Genomic DNA, 20,245 nt, shown 5'->3' with positions numbered 1-20,245 from the left:
CCCTCCACAGCACATATCCAGAAATTAGTAGCTCTTAAGCACAATAGACAACAGATGCAGGTCACAGCAGGGGAGTGTGGTGAAAACATCAAACTTCCTGAAAATTATGGAGTGAACCCAGAAGGGTGGGAGTCTGAGAAAGAATATTGTGGCACTAGATAAGCATGGTGGAAAACAGGGGCATGTTAGGGCTCTTAAAATTTCTTTCCATCTTAATGGTATTGACTACCTGTGGTTGTGGGAAGGGAATGAATGGAGACCTGTGTCTTTCCTTTCTTCCCCAGGCAAAATGTCAGGGTTACATTGGCAAACCTGACCAGACAAGACACAATATTTCTAGTTACCACCTACCCACAAAACCCTTTCTCTACCTGCCTTGTGGGAGTGCCAATAGACAACTGGCCTATGCCAAAAGCTCAGAAGCTTGTTGCTAATGGAAAGGGGCTCATTGATACGTGGGACAGGCAGGCTCTGCATTTGCCACCAGCTGATTTGGAACCGCAGGAATTTGAGCTTTTAGGGATTATTGTGTCAAATTCCAGTATACAGGGAAAAATCAGTCTAGAGCCTGGGATGTTTCTCCTGCCCACCCTATTTATAGGAATGAAAGTGCATAGTGCAACTACACGACTGGGAACATTTCCAAATCAACAAATGTTCCTCTGCCATTGCCATCAGGAGCAGTTTTTATCTGTGGGGATAGAGTTTGGCCTGCTATTCCTTCACATATAAGGGGAGGACCCTGTAGTTTAGGATGTCTTTCTCTGTTAACTCCAAATGCACCTACAATTCTACAGCATCAATTACCACACAGAGCCCGATGAGAACGTAATGCGCAGGTATTCTCCTGTGACTGTGATGATCGTCTGGATTTTTGGTCTTTGAACAACGATTCACTGTTGCTTTCTTAGCACCAGGGCTAGCAGCAGGAAAAGCTTTGGGGTTGTTAGATAAGCTTGGTTGTTGGCTTGCTAAAACAACTAATGCTACTAGCAAAGCTCTATCAGGTTTGTTATTGGACATTGACAGCATCCGACATGCAACCTTGCAAAGCAGAGCACTATAGACTTTCTGCTTCTAGCACAAGGCCACGGGTGTGAAGATTTCAAAGGTATGTGTTGCATGAATCTGTCAGGCCATAGTGAGTCTATATACAAAAGCATACAATGGTTAAAGGAGCACACTAATAAAATCCAGCAAGAAGTTAGTCCCTTAGATGATTGGCTTAGAAATATGTTTGGGGACATCCCACTGTGGCTCTGCAGGTGTATTAAGGAGGACCTAAGAATTCTCTTTTTGATCTTTGATACTGATTTGTAGTTGCATTATTTACTTTTGTGTTAAACAGGGCCTGTGTAAAATTGCAGATCAAGCTTGGGTTGCTAAAAAAAAAAAGGGGGGAATTGTGTGCGGATGGGATTTGGGAAAGTCGAAGACGACTCAATGTGAGTTAAGTTTCTGAGTGATCTGTTTGTTTATTAAGAGCATCAGACTTCAAGTTACAAGGCACATACTTTTCAGTTAGGGTGAGAAAAGTGAGCACACACAGCATGCAGCCTGGTACTGTTCACTAGCATTTGGTGCATTTAAATATTTGAATATGCATAATGCTCCCTATTTGCAGTTACTGCAAAGGCATTTAGTGCAACTAAATATTGGAATTTGCATATTCCTCCTATTTCCCTCCTACTCTGCACACTGTCCCACAGAAGCTGTTTATCAGAAGGCTCAAGGACAAATTCCTCTGAGCTTCTTCTCACACACAGCACTGTAGTTTACTGCAGTTCCAACGCTCAGACCTCACATCCTTGGCTTGATTGTACATACTTCTAGGGGCTCATGCCCCCCATTTTTCAGCCAGTTCCCAATTGTGGATGCATTTCTTGCTAACAAAGGACATCATTTGATAAACATGAGCAACCTGTGCTGTGAAGAGTGTCCTTGAGTCCATCTCAGAGGCGGGAACTAAGACCATGATACAGTCCTCACATCCCAGCTGCAGGGGAAGGATCTGCTGACCACAGGAGAGTGGCCCCATGGTTGTTTCGGTTTAAGCCTTAACCTGTCTCTGTCTTACGCACAGCCTTAAACTATCCATGCCTTCCACATGTACCAAGCTCAGTTAAGCTAGCTGAGTACACCTCTTCTACGTTTACCATAAAAAGCGCTGTATTGCCATAATAAAGTGAGGATGATCTAACCATATTGGTGTCTGTCATTACTCTGGCTGTGATCTCACCGACAGCTTCAGGCCCTCTCTGCACAGCCTGGCCTCTCTCCCAGTGCAAACTGCATCCTTCCCTGTGCTAGTTTGAAGCAGGCTAGAATGTTTTGGTGAAAAGAACTAGATGATAGGCTGTGAAATGAAAACAATTGTGATGTCTCCTTCCCTCACAGTCTCGCTGAGATGTATGGGAACAAGAAGGAAAACATTAGTTAACATTCGCCATTTTGTTTTCACTCTGCTTTTGGCTTCAGACTGAGCTACATCTCCCTAACCTCACTGCCACTAACCTTGCTCCTTAACCTCTTGGCTGCACCTCTATTCTTCCTGAGAACTGGGGTAAGGTTGAGAGGGGCAGGGGGAAGGTGCAGGGGTGGTTGAGAACCCCTCCTGGGGACTCAGGTTTCTGGGAGGGGAGTTGTGCTTCTGTATTACTTTTACTTTGTATATTTCTGTCTATAACTGTATATACTGTAAATAGCTGCTTGTGTATTGTGCCAGCTGTAAATAAATAGCTTCATTTATATTCCCAGAGCCCGTCTGAGTTAGCTGGGGTACCTTCTAAAGTGTGTGTGGGGTGGATAACAGCCAAACCACCACATTCCCCATACAGACTTGCCTCCATCCCATTACACACTGGATCTTCTGATCCCATCCCAATACAACTTGGGCCCCTCATACTCTCTCTAGTCAGTATCCGCAAGCCCTACTCCTACCCCTGCTTGTCCCCTGAGCCAGGCCCCTGCTCTAACCCAAAGTAGCTGAGCCCATCCCTCAACTCACTTTCTAATGCTCAACTCCTTCCAAAAACATCTCTTCCTCTGACTCTGCCACCATTGCTCACCTTGGCCTCAGCCTTTACTCCTGGCATCAATGCCTTTGCCTTAATCCCAGCCTTTAGCCCTGTTGTGGAGGGCCCGTAGGCCCAAAATAGGCTTATACCTGTTTACCTATCAAACGGACAAAAAGGGACACAAAGGGCCTGACACCATAAAGTCTGGCCTGCCCAGGGCCCAGATTGTGTACCACAGTTGTGTAAGCCCACACACCTAGCTTATGGCCTACTGGGTGCAAGGCCCATACTCTTCCTGTATTTGGGGGAGCCAGGCCTGTGGACCCTTCCTAATTTGGTATGTTTTGGCCGACTGCCAAAAGCCGATTGGATGATATTGTGGCCAAAGGACCATTAATCTTGGCCCACATCTGACAAATAGGAGAATACAGGTAGACAAGATGCTCACCTCTCCCTGCTTGTTTGCTGCCTGCTGCTGCTTTTGTTGTTCGCTACCTGTTTGCCTCTGCTTTTGTTTATGTGCCTCTGTGTGCCACGACAGGTTGCATCCTGGGTAAGCGGGGACTTGCCTATGACCGGCAGCCTGACCCTGCCTGATCAAGCCTGAATACAGGTAATGACCCAGCAACGACCTAGCAACTGGTTTCGACATTGGGACTTGCCTGCCGCTCTAGCCCACCGTGCAAGCCTGAGGGCTGACTCCTTCCTATATACAACACTCAATCGGACTGCTCCAGCCCACAAGCCTGCGCCCTGCTTTACCCAGGTGGCTGCTGACCACCTGATGACTTCCTGAGATCCAGGCTCTCTTGTGTCTGTGAACCATTCCTAGGCAGTGTGCTCAATTTGGACTGAACAAGCAGCAAAGCCACATCACATCATTACCACGTGAAGTCCACCACGAGGCTTTCACTACATATATTTTCCTGTTTATGCTTTTGGAGCACAAATATTGAGACTTCTGACCAGTGAAGTACTAAAGTTTGTAAAGGTTTATGCTTGAACTTTCAGCAGCAGTTTGTGCTGCAAGTCTCTCAAGTTAAAAACACTCCTAAAGAATTTTCCTAAATCATTTAAGGTGATTTTATACAGATATTCTGCAAAAATAGTTCTATGAGCCACATCACAGAATTTGTGTGGCTTAGTTGTAAATAAGTTTGGGGAAGATTTCTCTGTATACATTAAAAAATTATTTAATACCTTTTACATCGGCCTCAGTGCATTTTATCCCAAACACAGATTCAAACCTAATCCCCTCTTTAACAAGCCCACCCAAACCAAATTCCTGCCACTCAGAGCTGCACAAGGCTGTGCAGGGGTTGGGAGGTCACTGCTGCCTCAGAAGTTGAGAGGGCAGCAGCAGGAAGAGGGCAGCAAAGGGACTGGGGGGTCACTTCTTGCTGCAGCAGCTGAAGGGCAGCCCTGACTCCTGCCTGGGCTCTGTGCTTTTGGGCTGCCAGCTGCCAGTGTCCCCAGCAAGCAGCAGAAGTCCTGTGGTGGGCAAGGCACTTGTGTGAGTCCCTGTCCCTAAGAAGCTGGTGGCCTCTGCAGGGAGAGGCTTGGGGCTGGGTTGTCAGCTCCCTGCCCCCTGAGTGCCTGAGGGGATAGCAGCAGGCACAGGCCTTGGGAGCCCATGCAGAGCTTTCTGCTGCCTGCTCAGCTGCCAGCCACAAGCAGGCTGCTGGCTTGGGCCAGCACTGGGACATGACTGATGGCTGAGAAGCTCCTAGGGCAGCAGGAGGCACATGGCCATGGGATGAGGGTACCGAAAGTGCAAGCCCTTTGTGTCCTTGGCCAGCAGCAGGCACAGGGCTGGGCTGGGCCCTGAGACATCCATAGTGGCTGCCAAGCTGAGAGGCAGCAGCAGGGAGGGGCCTTGGGTGTTGGTTTGGAGCTGGAGGTTCTTCTCTGTGCTGTCCCCAGTCAAAAGGCACCGAAGGCTCTGGCAGGGACCATTGCCAATGCCCTGGGATGGAGCAAAGCCTGCAGAGAGTGAAGAAGGCCAAGTGCAGAGGAGCTGTGGCAGCAGGAGTGTGGCCACCAAGTCATGGGTGTTATCCTCCCCTGCACTCAGCACTGGAGTGGCCACATCTGCATTGATGATGTCTGCTGTGTGGTTCCTTGGTCTGGAGGAAGGAGGAGGAACTGGAGAGGTTGCAGAGAAGATCTGCAGGATGGACATTGGAGGCTCTCTCTGGAAGCTGCAGGCTCAGGGAGTGCTGTGCTGCTGCCTCAAGGCTGCTTTGAGCTGCTGGAGCTTCACTTGGCTGTGGGCAGAGAAGGAAGCCTTTAGGAAGTGCAGCTTGGAGGGTTCAGGCTGGGTCTGAGGACAGAGAAATGCGAATCGAGGAGAGAGCTATGGTGCAAGAGGGGAGCCAGGAGTGTGGGCAGCCCATGTCTGGCTGTGAGTGTCAAGACAACTCCAGCAAGGGTGGAGAGCCCTGAGGGAAGGAATGGAAATGTCAGGGTGAGAGCTGGCTGAGGGAGCAAGATGGGAGCCTGAAGGTTGAGCGTTGTGTGACACCAAAGGATTCTGCTGAGCCCATCCTGGTCTCTCCAATCAGTAGAACTCTCAGCACAGGTTTACATCCCTGCAAGCAGAGTAAACTGCTCCCCATGCCTGAGCACAGCATGCCCAGGATGGTTGGCAGGGCTGCAGGGCTGCACCTGCCCTGTCCAAAGCGATCAAGGAAAGCCCTGCCTGGCAGCCTAGGAATGAGATCAGCAGAATTCAGTTGTATGCATCTGGAAATTTCAGCAATGAATGATCTGAGCTGTCAGCCCATGGCTTGGATGGCAGCACTCTGTGCTGGGTTAGGAACTGGCTGGAAGGCTGGACTCAGAGAGTGGTGGTGAATGGTGCCACATCCAGCTGGCAGCTGTCACTAGTGGTGTCCCTCAGGGATCAGTGCTGGGCCCCATCCTCTTTAACATCTTCATAGATGATCTGGATGAGGGCATGGAGTCAGTCATCAGCAAGTTTGCAGATGACACCAAGCTGGGGGCAGATGTGGCTGCATTGGAGGGCAGAAGGGCTCTGCAGCAGGACCTTGACCGCCTGGACAGATGGGCAGAGTCCAATGGGATGGGGTTCAATAGCTCCAAGTGCAGGGTGCTGCACTTTGGCCACAACAACCCCATGCAGAGATACAGGCTGGGGTCGGAGTGGCTGGAGAGCAGCCAGACAGAGAGGGATCTGGGGGTGCTGATTGATACCCACCTGAACATGAGCCAGCAGTGTGCCCAGGTGGCCAAGAGAGCCAGTGGCATCCTGGCCTGCATCAGGAACGGTGTGGTCAGCAGGAGCAGGGAGGTCATTCTGCCCCTGTACTCTGCACTGGTTAGACCACACCTTGAGTGCTGTGTTCAGTTCTGGGCCCCCCAGTTTAGGAGGAACATTGAGATGCTCGAGCGTGTCCAGAGAAGGGCGACGAGGCTGGTGAGAGGCCTTGAGCACAGCCCTATGAGGAGAGGCTGAGGGAGCTGGGATTGGTTAGCCTGGAGAAGAGGAGGCTCAGGGGTGATCTTATTGCTGTCTACAACTACCTGAAGGGTGGTTGTGGCCAGGAGGAGGTTGCTCTCTTCTCTCCAGTGGCCAGCACCAGAGTGAGAGGACACAGCCTCAGGCTACACCAGGGGAAATTTAGGCTTGAGGTGAGGAGAAAGTTCTTCACTGAGAGAGTCATTGGACACTGGAATGGGCTGCCCGGAGAGGTGGTGGAGTCGCCATCCCTGGAGCTGTTCAAGGCAGGACTGGACGTGGCACTTGGTGCCATGGTCTAGCCTTGAGCTCTGTGGTAAAGGGTTGGACTGGATGATCTGTGAGGTCTCTTCCAACCCTGATAATACTGTGATACTGTGATCGTTTTTTTGCTTACTGAAAAGCAGCTGATGCAAAGCAGAGCCTCCATGCCCAGCTTCTCTGTGGGCACTGACAGCCAATCAATGCCTGATTTCTGAGGGATTGCCTCAGATGTAGAGAATGAATGACAAAGACACCAACTCCTAGTGAATGCTTCAGGTGTGCCCCATGCTCTGGGTGCTGTTCAGCCTCAGCTCTGGCTACTGTCACTGAGGCAGTGACCATAAGAAGGTGATGGAGGCTTCTGGCCTGCCAGAAGTTGAAAAGGAATTTGGGATAACGCAACTCAACTTGGAAGAGAATCTCAGTCCTGCTGACATCAAGATAAAGTCACAGCCTTTCTTTGGACAATCCATGACCCTTTGGTGCTAGGACCAAATCACACCAAAAATGTTCTCACAGAATCACTGAGTCTGGAAAAGACCTCTGTGAACATCTCTGTCCATGGCAGCTGTGAGAGATGGATGAAACTTTTGGCCATCTTGTCTGAACCAAGCGAGCAGCATCCAAACCAGGATGTGCTCTCTGCAGGTCCTCGTGACAAATTTTCTGTGGTTGCAAACAAGGCCCTTGGGGCATGTCCAGAGAAGTGGGACCAAAAAGCTCCCACCTTGTGTTTTGGAGGGGTTTTAGTCTGTGTTTGGGGTGAGATACGAGGCTGATTTGAAAGTTTTTAAAATAATTTAATCATCTATACAAAGATAATTTCCTCCCAAACTTCTGCACAGTTAACCCACACAAGTTCTTTGTACATGGTTAGTGAAACTATTTTACAGAATGTCTATTTACAGCAGCATTAAGCAATCTGGTAGAGCTTTGGAAAGGTTCTGGTCAGAGAGTCCATTTTGGCTGCTGAGCCGAGAGAGTGAAAAGCTCTGCGGGGATAGCCTACCTGCGGCTGGGAGGTTTGGTTTTTTTTTTCCTTCTCTTTCTCCTGTTTCTGACTGTCAGTAGCACTGTGCACTATGCCTGTCACTCGTGCTACAAAGGGCAGGAGAAGTGTGTGCACACAGACTGACGTGACCTGGGGAAGCACAGGAGTCCAGGCTGCTGGCTGCAGGGAGTGCTGCAGCCTCTCACTTGCTGCAGAAGGGGAAGGGGAGAACAATTGCACCAGGTGTGAGCAAGTGAACTTCCTTCTCACCTTGGTGGCAGAATTGAAAGATGAAGTGGCCGAGCTGAAGGACGAAGTATCCAGGCTCAGGTCAATAAGGGAGAATGAAAGGGAGCTGGATCTGTGGGTGCAGGCTCTGCAGATCCCCCCTGCTAAGGAAGCTGCCCCTGGAAACAGTGAGGGATGGATACAGATCCCTGTCAGGGGTAGTAAGGGAAATCCACCCCGGCCCTCTCCTCCTCTTCCTCTGCCCTTGCACAACAAGTATGAGGCCCTGCATGCAGAGGGCACAGAGGATGAGAGCGCTGAGGAGCATCCAACTGTGACATTGCCTAGGGTGGAGCAGTTGCCACCAACTGTGGTTACTAGCTCCACAAAAAACAAGAAAAAGAGAAGAGTTTTAGTTGTTGGAGATTGTGTCTTGAGGGGGACAGAGGGACACATTTGTCGTCCCGACCCGTCTCACAGGGAGGTCTGCTCCCTTCCTGGTGCCCAGGTTAGGGACATCACCAGGAGAATCCCTAACCTAATACAGCCCTCCGATTATTACCCCTTGCTGGTAATACAGGCTGGCAGGGTAACAAGCAGGAGGAAGTGCAAGTCCTGGTCCACCAGGGCGACTATGAGATAGTTGCCATTTCAGAAACTTGGTGGGATGACAGGCATGACTGGGCTGCTATACTGGGGGGATATAACCTCTTCAGGAGAGATAGTGTGATGGTTTGGGCTCTTACCTGCCCCCCCACACTTTGTATTTGCCCCAGCTAACTCAGACGGACCCTGGGAATATAGATGAAGCAATTTATTTACAGCTAGCAGAATTTACAAGCAGCTATTTACACTATATACAGTTATATACAGTTATATACAGAAATATACAAAGGATAAACAATACAGAAGCACAACTCCCTTCCCAGAAACCTGAGTCCCCAGGAGGGGCTCTCAAACCACCCCAACACCTCCCCCAGCCCCTCTCAACCTTACCCCAGTTCTCAGGAAGAAGAGAGGTGCAGCCAAGAGGTTAGGGAGCAAGGTTAGTAGGAGCAAGGTTAATGAGATGTGACTAGGTCTGAAGGCAAAGGCAGAAGGGGAAGACAAAATGGAGAATGTTTACTTCTTCTTCCCAGAGCTCTCAGCAAGACTATGAGAGAAGTTGACATCAATTGTTTTTCATTTCACTGCCTGTTATCTAGTTCTTTTACCAAAACATTCCAGCTTGCTTCTAACTAGCACAGATAGGCAAGGGAGAAGAGGAGGAGGGGTGGCTCGCTACTGAGCTTGAGGTGAGGGATGAAGGGGTTGAGAGCTTGTGGGTTAAAATCAGAGGGAGGACTAATAAATCTGACATCCTGGTTGGAGTCTGTTATAGACCACCCAAACAGGATGAGGAAACAGATGAGATACTTTACAAACAGCTGGAGGCTGTCTCAAGATCATCAGATCTTGTCCTTGTGGGCAACTTTAACCTGCCAGATATCTGCTGGGACCTTAATTCAGCAGAGAGGAGGCAGTCCAGGAGATTTCTAGAGTGCATGGAGGACAGCTTCATGACCCAGCTGTTAAGTGAGCCTACTAGGGGTCAAGCTTAGCTTGACCTGCTGCTCTCCAACAGAGAAGGGCTGGTAGGAGATGTGGCAGTGGGAGGCTGCCTGGGGTGTAGTGATCAGGAGTTAGTGGAGTTTTCAATATACAGGGAGGTAGGGAGGCACTACAACAAAACTCACACCTTGGACTTTCAGAGGGCAAACTTCAGTTTGCTTAAGAAACTTATTTCCAAAGTCCCCTGGGCAGCAGTCCTTGAGAACAAAGGGGTCCAGGATAGTTGGACCTACTTTAAACAGGAGCTCTTGAAGGCACAGGAGCTGGCAGTTCCCATGTGCCGAAAGATGAGCCGCAGGGGGAGGCGACCAGCCTGGATGAGCAAACAGCTCCTGAAGGAATTGGGGGAAAAAAAGAGGGTGTATCACCTCTGGAAGGAGGGGAAGACTTCTCCTGATGTGTTTAAGGAGGTAGCCAGACTATGCAGGAGAAAAATTAGAGAGGCTAAGGCCCAGCTAGAACTTAGGCTGCCACCTCTGTGAAAGATAACAAAAAGCACTTTTATAAATTTATCAACGCTAAAAGGAAGGGCAAGAAGAGCCTCCACTCCTTACTGGACCAGGAGGGGAACACTATAACTGATGATGAAGAAAAGGCTGAGGTCCTGAATGCCTTCTTCACCTCAGTTTTCAACAGTAAGGAGGGAGGAGTTCAGGGCAAGTGGCCTCTTGAACTGGGGGATGGGGTCGGGGAGCAGTGTGTTCCCCTGGAAATTCATGAGGAATTAGTTCAGGACCTGCTGAGCCATCTGGACACCCACAAGTCCATGGGACCAGATGGGATCCATCCCAGGGTGCGGAGAGAGCTGGCAGCTGAGCTGGCCAAGCTGCTCTCCATCATTTTCCAGCAGTCCTGGCTCACCGGAGAGGTCCCAGGAGACTGGAAACTGCCAACGTGGTCCCCATCCACAAGAAGGGTGGGATGGAGGAACCTGGGAACTACAGACCTGTCAGCCTGACCTCAGTGCCAGGGAAACTGATGGAGCAGGTTATCTTGGGGGTGATAAGAGCGCACCTAAGGGATGGCAAAGGGCACAGGTCCAGCCAGCATGGGTTTAGGAAGGGCAGATCCTGCCTCTCCAACCTGATCTCCTTCTATGATCAGGTGACCCGCTTGGTGGCTGTGGGGAGGCCTGTGGATGTGGTCTATCTGGACTTCAGCAAGGCCTTTGACACTGTCCCCCACAGCAAACTGCTGGCTAAGCTGTCAGCCCATGGCTTGGATGGCAACACTCTGTGCTGGGTTAGGAACTGGCTGGAAGGCTGGACCCAGAGAGTGGTGGTGAATGGTGCCACATCCAGCTGGCAGCTGTCACTAGTGGTGTCCCTCAGGGGTCAGTGCTGGGCCCTATCCTCTTTAACATCTTCATAGATGACCTGGATGAGGGCATGGAGTCAGTCATCAGTAAGTTTGCAGATGACACCAAGCTGGGGGCAGATGTGGCTGCATTGGAGGGCAGAAGGGCTCTGCAGCAGGACCTTGACCGCCTGGACAGATGGGCAGAGTCCAATGGGATGGGGTTCAATAGCTCCAAGTGCAGGGTGCTGCACTTTGGCCACAACAACCCCATGCAGAGATACAGGCTGGGGTCGGAGTGGCTGGAGAGCAGCCAGACAGAGAGGGATCTGGGGGTGCTGATTGATACCCACCTGAACATGAGCCAGCAGTGTGCCCAGGTGGCCAAGAGAGCCAGTGGCATCCTGGCCTGCATCAGGAATGGTGTGGTCAGCAGGAGCAGGGAAGTCATTCTGCCCCTGTACTCTGCACTGGTTAGACCACACCTTGAGTCCTGTGTTCAGTTCTGGGCCCCCAGTTTAGAAGGGACATTGAGATGCTTGAGCGTGTCCAGAGAAGGGCGACGAGGCTGGTGAGAGGCCTTGAGCACAGCCCTACGAGGAGAGGCTGAGGGAGCTGGGATTGGTTAGCCTGGAGAAGAGGAGGCTCAGGGATGACCTTATTGCTGTCTACAACTACCTGAGGGGTGGTTGTGGCCAGGAGGAGGTTGCTCTCTTCTCTCAGGTGGCCAGCACCAGAACAAGAGGACACAGCCTCAGGCTGCGCCAGGGGAGATTTAGGCTGGAGGTGAGAAGAAAGTTCTTCACTGAGAGAGTCATTGGACACTGGAATGGGCTGCCCGGGGAGGTGGTGGAGTCGCCGTCCCTGGGGCAGTTCAAGGCAAGGTTGGATGTGGCACTTGGTGCCATGGTCTGGCCTTGAGCTCTGTGGTAAAGGGTTGGACTGGATGATCTGTGAGGTCTCTTCCAACCCTGATGATACTGTGATACTCTGATAAAGTGCCACTGATAAAGCCAATGAAATTCCTTGGCAACTTGAACCAAGAGAGTTCAAATACTGACTAGTTGGAAGTCTCAGTATATATACACAGCAAAAGCCACGCAGTTGATTCTCATGGAGCTGATAGTTCAATTCGGCTTTTGGGGTGCTCTGTCTGAGAAGATTCCATGGGCACGATCTGGCTGATGCGGCGATCTGGAGCGGCGGCCAGCCGGGAACACCTTGGTCGATCACCTACTGGATGGGTGCAGAGTACCCTGGGACAAAGAGTCATGTATAGCAGATAAAGGTAGTGGCCCCAGGCAGCAGGCTGGGAGAGGTGAGCGGAGGAGGTGGCAGGAGCACTTTGTTTACCTGACTCGCCCTATTTATCAGATGTGGGCCGAGACTGATGGTCCTTTGGCCACAATATTGTCCAATAAGCATCTGGCAGCAGGCCAAAACATGCCAAATAAGGAAGGGTCCATAAGTCTGGTACACCCAAATATGGGAAGAGCACAGGTGGGCCACACGCTAAGCACGTGGGTTTATGCAACCTGTTTACACCCACATTATATAACCAGGGCAGGCCAGACTTTGTGTCACCAGGGCTTATTGTGCTCCTTTGTCCACCTGCCCAGGGAGGTGGTGGAGTTGCCATCCCTGGAGGTCTTCAAGCAAAGCCTGGATGGGGCACTTAGTGCCATGCTCTGGTTGATTGGATAGGGCTGAGTGCTAGGTTAGACTGGATGATCTTGGAGGTCTCTTCCAACCTGGTTGATTCTATGATTCTATTCTGTGATTCTGTGAATGTTGCAGAGGGAGATTCTCAGCACCTACGACTACTTGGCGGAGGGGAGAAATTAATTGGGGCGATATAACTTTGTATAAAATATATATTTATTAAATTCAGCATTCTGGACTCTTTGCCACCCCCAACCACTGTATATTAATATTAAAGGTCGTACATGGTTATGAAAACAATTTAGGGCAAAATATGTACAGGCATTGCTATTTAACTAGCAAACATTCAAACTATAGACAGAGAGAGGAGTTTTCCCCACGGCTTAATGCCGCTTGGGATCTTTATGCTATTTGCCCAGCAGAGCAGGCTGAAACTCTTTCTGCTCTACAGCAGAGGCAACAGATATTTACAGAGGTATTGAAGCTTTTACTCACAATCCTCATTAATTATTAATCACCCTCTGGGGCTGTGTCACAGCCTGTGTCTAATATCCAGACTTCAGGGATCTCTGCCCATGGACTCTGAGGCTGGAATCTTCCCGGCTTGAGGGGAAAGATGAATCTTCCCAGTCTGTGGGGAAATAGGTTTTCTCTAACTTTTGTTCTCCTGGCGAGGGACAATCTCTACCTTTGGTGCTGCTGTCTTCTTGTGGAAGCTTTGTCCAGGGATTCTGAGCTGGCAGGATCTCAGGAGCAGGAGGAGAATATCGGTGCTGTCTCTGGCATGGTTGTTCACGGCTTCAGGCCATCTGTGTGTGTGTGAAGACAATCTGGAATCTGCTTCCTGGTTCTCTCAGCAGCAACTGCGCTTACCAGGCAATGATAGGCAGCAGGCATGCAAAGTGTGCGTGGCTGCTGTGAGTCTGAGCTCCGTAGGTAAAGCCATGCAGGATCTGGTCCTGGTAGCAATAGCGTGCAGATGTGCACAGCTGGCTTAGGAGGCTATACGCTCCTTATATACATATGCGCGTAGGCTTACATGAGCTCTGCATCTAAGGTACACAGGCAGGTAAGCTGCGAATGAGGGCCACAGCATGAGGTCTGAGCCTCTGAGCATCTGAGTGGCTGAGCTATGCAGGGTCTGTGCCTGTGTGTCTGAGCTGAGCTGCGAGTAGGGTCAGAGCAGTGTCTGAGCCATGCAGGTGAGTCAGAGATGAGCTGATCACTACAATGGGGTCCAAGCTGAGCACGTTGTTTACCTGTGCACCCCTACTTATTGAATGTGGGCTGAGATTAAAGGTCCCTTTGGCTACTAGAATGACCAATCAGGTTGGCAGTCAGCCAAACCTTAGCATAATAGGCAGAAGGCTCTTGCCTGGACTCTCCCAAATATGGGGATCACATGGGCTTACCCCAGGGAGACACGAGGTGGGTGTGTGTGGGCTTACACAACCTGTTTACAACCAGGGGTCCTGGCAGAAAAACATGTCCAGGAAAGGCAAGGCATAAGCAAGCCTCTTTTGGGCCTACAGACCCTCCACAACAGTGATTACTTTGAAGTTAGCCATAAACCTGGAGTGAGCAGCCAGTACTTGGAAGGGTCACAAATTTCCTGAGCCACCATCTCATACTGTCCATGCCACCAAAGGCACAGACCAGTCTCCTCTCTCCTGCATCTCCCCGTCTTTGATCACTTCCATGAGCCCTGACTCTGCCCCACAGACCCCAATGTGAGTCCTCACCCCACGTGGCCATGCCACTGTACGAGGTAGTCATGGAGCTTTTCCTCTTCCATCACTTTCCATCCCAGCTCCCTCCAAGCTCTCCCACCATCTCTGCCCTCTATCCACTGCTAATGTCATCTCCCCAGCACAGCCCAATTTGGGCTGCCCCACAGCAGTGCCTACCACTGCAGAGTTCTCTGGGCACTCCCATCACAGCCACAGTCCTTCCAAAGTGCACAGGAGGTGCTGGGGATCAGACAGAGATAAGCTGCAAAGGTGAGAGGCATCCATGGCACAAGGGAAAATCATCCTGTGTCCCCTACTTTGCCTTCCAAGAGATTCTGAGAGGTATTCAGACCCTTTATGCCCATGTACCTAGGGCAGCACAAGAGGATCAGCCCTGGAGGTCTTCAGGCAGCTTCTGCTGCCACACCAACAGAACAGCCAGGCCAAGGCTTGTTGCAGGCCACACTGCCTGCTATCTCTGCCTGCTGCAGGACTGCAGTCAAGGCGTCACAGACCAATGTGGCCAAGCCCAGCTACGAGGGTCTCCAGACGATTCAATGTGAACTACGCAGAAGCCAGTTCTATTCATGTACCAGCCCAAATATACACACTCAGCCAGCAGAGCACAGGCCTACATTAGCAGAATTAGTCAGGGACAACCCAGCACACCTGCATGCATGCACACCTTGGTATTCTCGTTAGCAAAGTCCCCATTACCTATTCCTTCTGAGACAAGGTGGCCAGCTGCTTGTGAGAACCAAGGTCTGCTATTGCAAGGATCTGCCTGTTGTCATTTCTCTTTGCTCCATTCCCACAGCTCTCCTGCACCTGCACCCCACAACTCTTCTGCATTCTGCATTCCCACAAAAGCTGGAGCAGTTACAAAGATGTTTTCATTCCCCACTCCTTCCTGCCCTGCTGAGGGTGGATCTCAGACAAAATGCTGCAGGTTCACTGATTGTGGTTAGACACACAGAGAACGTGGCAGGTGGTGGACACAAAGTCTTTGGGTCACACAAGATGGGGGGACACTGAAGCAGGAGAGAAAGGGCAGTGGGATTTGTGCGCAGACCTGAGCATCCCAGATTGAAAAAGGTTAACAAAAGACAAAGAAGGAAAGACAGCAACAACCTCTCATGGCATCCATGGGCAGACATTTGAAGAGAAATGATGGAAGTCTCTCGCTGCTTAAAAATGTCCAAACAGTTTTCTCAGGGCATCCTTGAGCTCCTGGTTCCTCAGGCTGTAGATGAGAGGGTTCACTGCTGGAGGCACCACTGAGTACAGAACTGACACCACCAGATCCAGGGATGGGGAGGAGATGGAGGGGGGCTTCAGGTAGGCAAACATGCAAGTGCTGACAAACAGGGCAAGCACAGCCAGGTGAGGGAGGCAGGTGGCAAAGGCTTTGTGGCATCCCTGCTCAGAGGGCATCCTCAGCACTGCCCTGAAGATCTGCACATAGGACACCACAATGAACACAAAGCAGCCAAAGACTACACAGGCACTGGGCACCAGAAGCCAAACCTCCCTGAGGTAGGCTGTGGAGCAGGAGAGCTTGAGGATCTGAGGGATCTCACAGAAGAACTGGTGCACAGCATTGCCCTGGCAGAGGGGCAGGGAAAATGTATTGGCTGTGTGCAGCAGAGCATTGAGAAAGCCACTGGCCCAGGCAGCTGCTGCCATGTGGGCACAAGCTCTGCTGCCCAGGATGGTCTCATAGTGCAGGGGTCTGCAGATGGCAATGTAGCGGTCATAGGCCATGACTATGAGAAGACAAAACTCAGCATCAACAAGGAATATTAGGAAGAAGAGCTGGAGAACACATCCTGTGTAAGAGATGACCCTGGTGTCCCACATGGAATTGGCCATGGATTTGGGCACAGTGGTGGAGATGCAGCCCAGGTCAAGGAGGGCGAGGTTGAGGAGGAAGAAGTACATGGGGATGTGCAGGTGGTGGTGCCAGGCAATGGTGGCGATGATGAGGCTGTTGCCCAGGAGGGCAGCCAGGTAGATGTGATTCCCATACACAAGAAGGGTCGTAAGGAGGAGCCAGAAAACTACAGACCTGTCAGCCTGACCTCAGTGCCAGGCAAGGTCATGGAACAGGTAATCTTGGGTGCCATCACAAAGCACCTACAGGATGGCCAAGGGATCAGGCCCAGCCAGCATGGGTTTAGGAAGGGCAGGTCCTGCCTCACCAACCTGATCTCCTTTTATGATCAGGTTACCCGCCTGGTGAATGTGGGGAAGGCTGTGGATGGAGTCTACCTGGACTTCAGCAAAGCCTTTGACACTGTCTGCCACAAGAAGCTCCTGGCCAAGCTGGCAGCTCATGGTTTGGAGAGATTCACTCTGTGCTGGATCAAGAACTGGCTGGATGGCAGAGCTCAGAGAGTGGTGGTGAATGGTGCCACATCCAGTTGGCAGCTGGCACTGGTGGTGTTCTCCAGGGATCAGTGCTGGGCCCAGTCCTGTTCAATATCTTTATTGATGATCTGGACGAGGGGATTGAGTCCAGCATCAGTAAGTTTGCAGATGACACCAAGCTAGGAGCAGGTGTTGATCTGTTGGAAGGTAGGAGAGCCCTGCAGAGGGACCTGGCCAGGCTGGATGGGTGGGCAGAGGCCAATGGGATGAGATTTAACAAGGCCAAGTGCAGGGTTCTGCACTTTGGCCACAACAACCCCAAGCAGCGCTATAGGCTGGGGACTGAGTGGCTGGAGAGCAGCCAGGAGGAAAGGGACCTGGGGGTACTGATAGATAGTAAGCTGAAGATGAGCCAGCAGTGTGCCCAGGTGGCCAAGAGAGCCAATGGCACCCTGGCCTGCATCAGGAACAGTGTGGCCAGTAGGACAAGGGAGGTTATTCTTCCCCTGTACTCAGCACTGGTCAGGCCACACCTTGAGTACTGTGTCCAGTTCTGGGCCCCTCAATTCAAGAAAGATGTTGAGGTGCTGGAACATGTCCAGAGAAGGGCAACAAAGCTGGTGAGGGGCCTGGAGTACAAATCCTATGAGGAGAGGCTGAGGGAGCTGGGCCTGTTTAGCCTGGAGAAGAGGAGGCTCAGGGGGGACCTCATTACTGTCTACAACTACCTGAAGGGGCATTGTAGCCAGGTGGGGGGTGGCCTCTTCTCCCAGGCAACCAGCAATAGAACAAGGGGACACAGTCTCAAGTTGTACCAGGGTAGGTATAGGCTGGATATTAGGAAGAAGTTCTTCACAGAGAGAGTGATTGGCATTGGAATGGGCTGCCCAGGGAGGTGGTGGAGGCACCGTCCCTGGGGGTCTTCAAGAAAAGACTGGATGAGGCACTTAGTGCCATGGTCTGGTTGACTGGATAGGGCTGGGTGATAGGTTGGACTGGATGATCTTGGAGGTCTCTTCCAACCTGTTTGATTCTATGATTCTATGATTCTATGGCCAGGAAGAGGCAGAAGTGCAGCAGCTGCAGCTGCTGTGTGTCTGCAAATGGCAGCAGGAGGAAGTGGGTGATGGAGCTGCTGTTGGACATTGCCTGCCTCTGGGCATGGAGCACTGCTGGAAAAGGAGAAGACATCCACGAGTTAGGGCAGGCTGCTTTGTTCCTGTCCTCTGCTGGCTCCCAAGGAGTGCTGTTCAAAATCACTTCTCTCTCTCTGGGGGGGGTTCTTCACTCATCTTTTTGTGGGCTCAGGTTTGTATGCTGAGTGAGGCCACATTTGCTGAAGAGGTCACAGGTCCTCGTCTTTGCCACTGTTCTCAGCCTGCTTGAGAACCTTAAGAGATCAAATGTCTCTCTGTGTCCTAACACAGTCAGCAGAGCTGGGCTGCCCACGAGTGACCTGCTGCTCACCACACAGCTGCCCTGTGCCTGTTACACCTCCCTGTGCTGAAGGATGATCTCACTAACAATGTCCTTGAAGATGAACCTGGACTTTTGTGAGCCCAGAGGAGTCTGGGTTCAAAGTCTATTTCTCCAGCATCTCCTTTCTTTGCCTGCGCAGCAGAGCAGAGCGCTGCAGAGGGGTGGCCTGGCTCTCTGTTGCCTGGAGCAGGTTAATGCACTGTAACAGGTTCATCTGCTTGTTTCCTCCCAGCAAAGTGACACACACAAACCCTAGGTTGAGACAAAGAACTGAGATAAAGAATTTGATGCAGATGAGACACAATAATGCAGAATGGCCTGAGCCTATCTGCACACAAAGCACAGCAGGAAACAGAAGCAAGCAGCAGCCAGCAGCTAAGCCCCTACAGCCCTTCCCCTCATGCTGCCATCCACAAGGAAAAGTGAGCCAGCACCCAAACCCCAGAACACACAAGCAGCAACCTGGACAGGAAGCCTCTCACCCAGCTCAGCAGCAGAGGACCAACTCAAGGTATTTTAAGGACCCCTCTGGAGGCTTCGGTGCTGAGTTCATGAACCTCAGAGACTGAAAAGCTGAAGAAACATCTCCAGAATTCAAAGTCAGAGTCCAACTCTAAAGTTTCTTGGAGTGTTAATGGGTCCCATGGAGGGACACTGGAAAAGTGTCCCCAGTGCCTGCTTAGAGCAGCAGGAGGCAGTGGATGCAAGGGAAGCATCCCTGGAGGCACTGAAGCACCTGCAGGGGCTGGGCAGAGCAGAGAGCTGGAGGCAGAGCTGACAGGTCAGGACAGCAGCTAAAGGTGGCTCTGATGCTGAGCAAACCTGGAGGGGTTTCATGAATGCAAAGGGCCAAGCCCTGACCCCCAGCCCCTGGCAAAGGAGATCCTGTCCCTCACCTGTGCCTCTGGCCTCTGCTGGAGGCAGTGGGGAGTGAGGGTGAGCAGTGAGCAGGGCAGGACATTCTGTGACACTTTGTGGCCTCCCCAAGAAGGAGCAAGGAGGAAAACAACTGCAGAGCCTCAGCAGAAGCTTCTGCTGGCAGCATCTCTGTGTCAGACACAGCTTGTGCTGAGCAGATGCTGCAGAGTCTGTTCCTTGGCAGCAGCCTGGGGCAGGCTCTGCTGTGCTTTGCTTGCCCAGAGACAACTCCTGCTGGAGAGTGATTAAATGTTCCCCTGCAAAGCATTGTGAGCAGATGCTTCTCAGAACAAAAACCTCTCCAATGAGCTGCAGAGCTCTTGGCAAGCACCAGAGGCTAAGTTGTGGCTCAGCAGTGTTTTAATGAGCCCCATGGAGTGTTTGGGGCTCCTCAGGTGCTGCCAGCAGCCTGAACAAGCCTCTCCACAAGTGCCAATCAGAAGCAAACCCCAAAGTGCCTTGAAGCATTGATTGGCCCCACTGAGGGTCGTTACTGACAAAGCCTCCCAGGCACTCCTTAGAGCAGCTCATTGAGGCCATGAGTGCAGGAGACAAAGGCAGAGTGCAGGGCAGAAACCCTTGGGCTTGGTTTATGGAGCAGAAAGGCCAAGCCCTGACCACAGCCCTTGGAACAGCAGAGCCTGAAAGCCTCCAAAAAAAGTTTCTCCTCCCAGGCCTCGGTGGCAGAGACAACTGCCAGAGCCAAGGGGAGAGAGCTCTTGGTCCTGTTGGACTTTCAGCCTGGCCAGAGCCTTTGGCCATGCCTGCTGCAGCCTGTGCTGCACTGTCCCATGCCTGCAGCTCCTTCCCTTCAAACTGTTGACTCCCATCTTGCTTCCCCACCTGTAGATGGATTTCTTGCTGACAGAGGACATGATTTGATAAACATGAGCAACTCGTGCTGTGAAGAGTGTCCTTGAGCCCATCTCAGAGGCAGGAACTAAGGCGATGAAACAAACCCCCACATCCAGCTGCAAGGGGCCAGGATCTGCTGGCCACGGGAGGCTGACCCATAAATGTTTTCATTAAGCCTTACCCTATCTCTGCCTTACACATAGCCTTAAGCCTATCTGTGCCTTCTAAATGTAGCAATCTGTGCTAGTTTGAAGCAAGCTGGAATGTTTTGGTAACAGAACTACATAACGAGCAGTGAAATGAAAACAATTGATGTCAACTTCTCTCACAGTCTCGCTGAGAG

General features: G+C 51.3%; 1 protein-coding gene across 1 annotated transcript; it reads right to left on the bottom strand.

The window, feature by feature from the left end:
* Nucleotides 1-15,468: 15,468 nt before the first annotated feature.
* On the bottom strand, nucleotides 15,469-16,221 carry LOC135174183 (olfactory receptor 14J1-like). The gene has a single exon (XM_064141411.1). It carries the CDS (start codon nucleotides 16,219-16,221, stop codon nucleotides 15,469-15,471), a length of 753 nt encoding a protein of 250 aa, XP_063997481.1.
* Nucleotides 16,222-20,245: the final 4,024 nt, after the last annotated feature.

This window comes from Pogoniulus pusillus, unplaced genomic scaffold, assembly GCF_015220805.1.
Source record: "Pogoniulus pusillus isolate bPogPus1 unplaced genomic scaffold, bPogPus1.pri scaffold_50_arrow_ctg1, whole genome shotgun sequence".
Taxonomy (NCBI): Eukaryota; Metazoa; Chordata; class Aves; order Piciformes; family Lybiidae; genus Pogoniulus; species Pogoniulus pusillus.
Note: the sequence above shows the minus strand (reverse complement) of the source record. Positions and strands in the feature narration are given on the sequence as shown.

Coding starts and splice junctions, on each gene's coding strand:
- LOC135174183 (XM_064141411.1), bottom strand. CDS start 16,221: ATGTACTTCTTCCTCCTCAACCTCGCCCTCCTTGACCTGGGCTGCATC.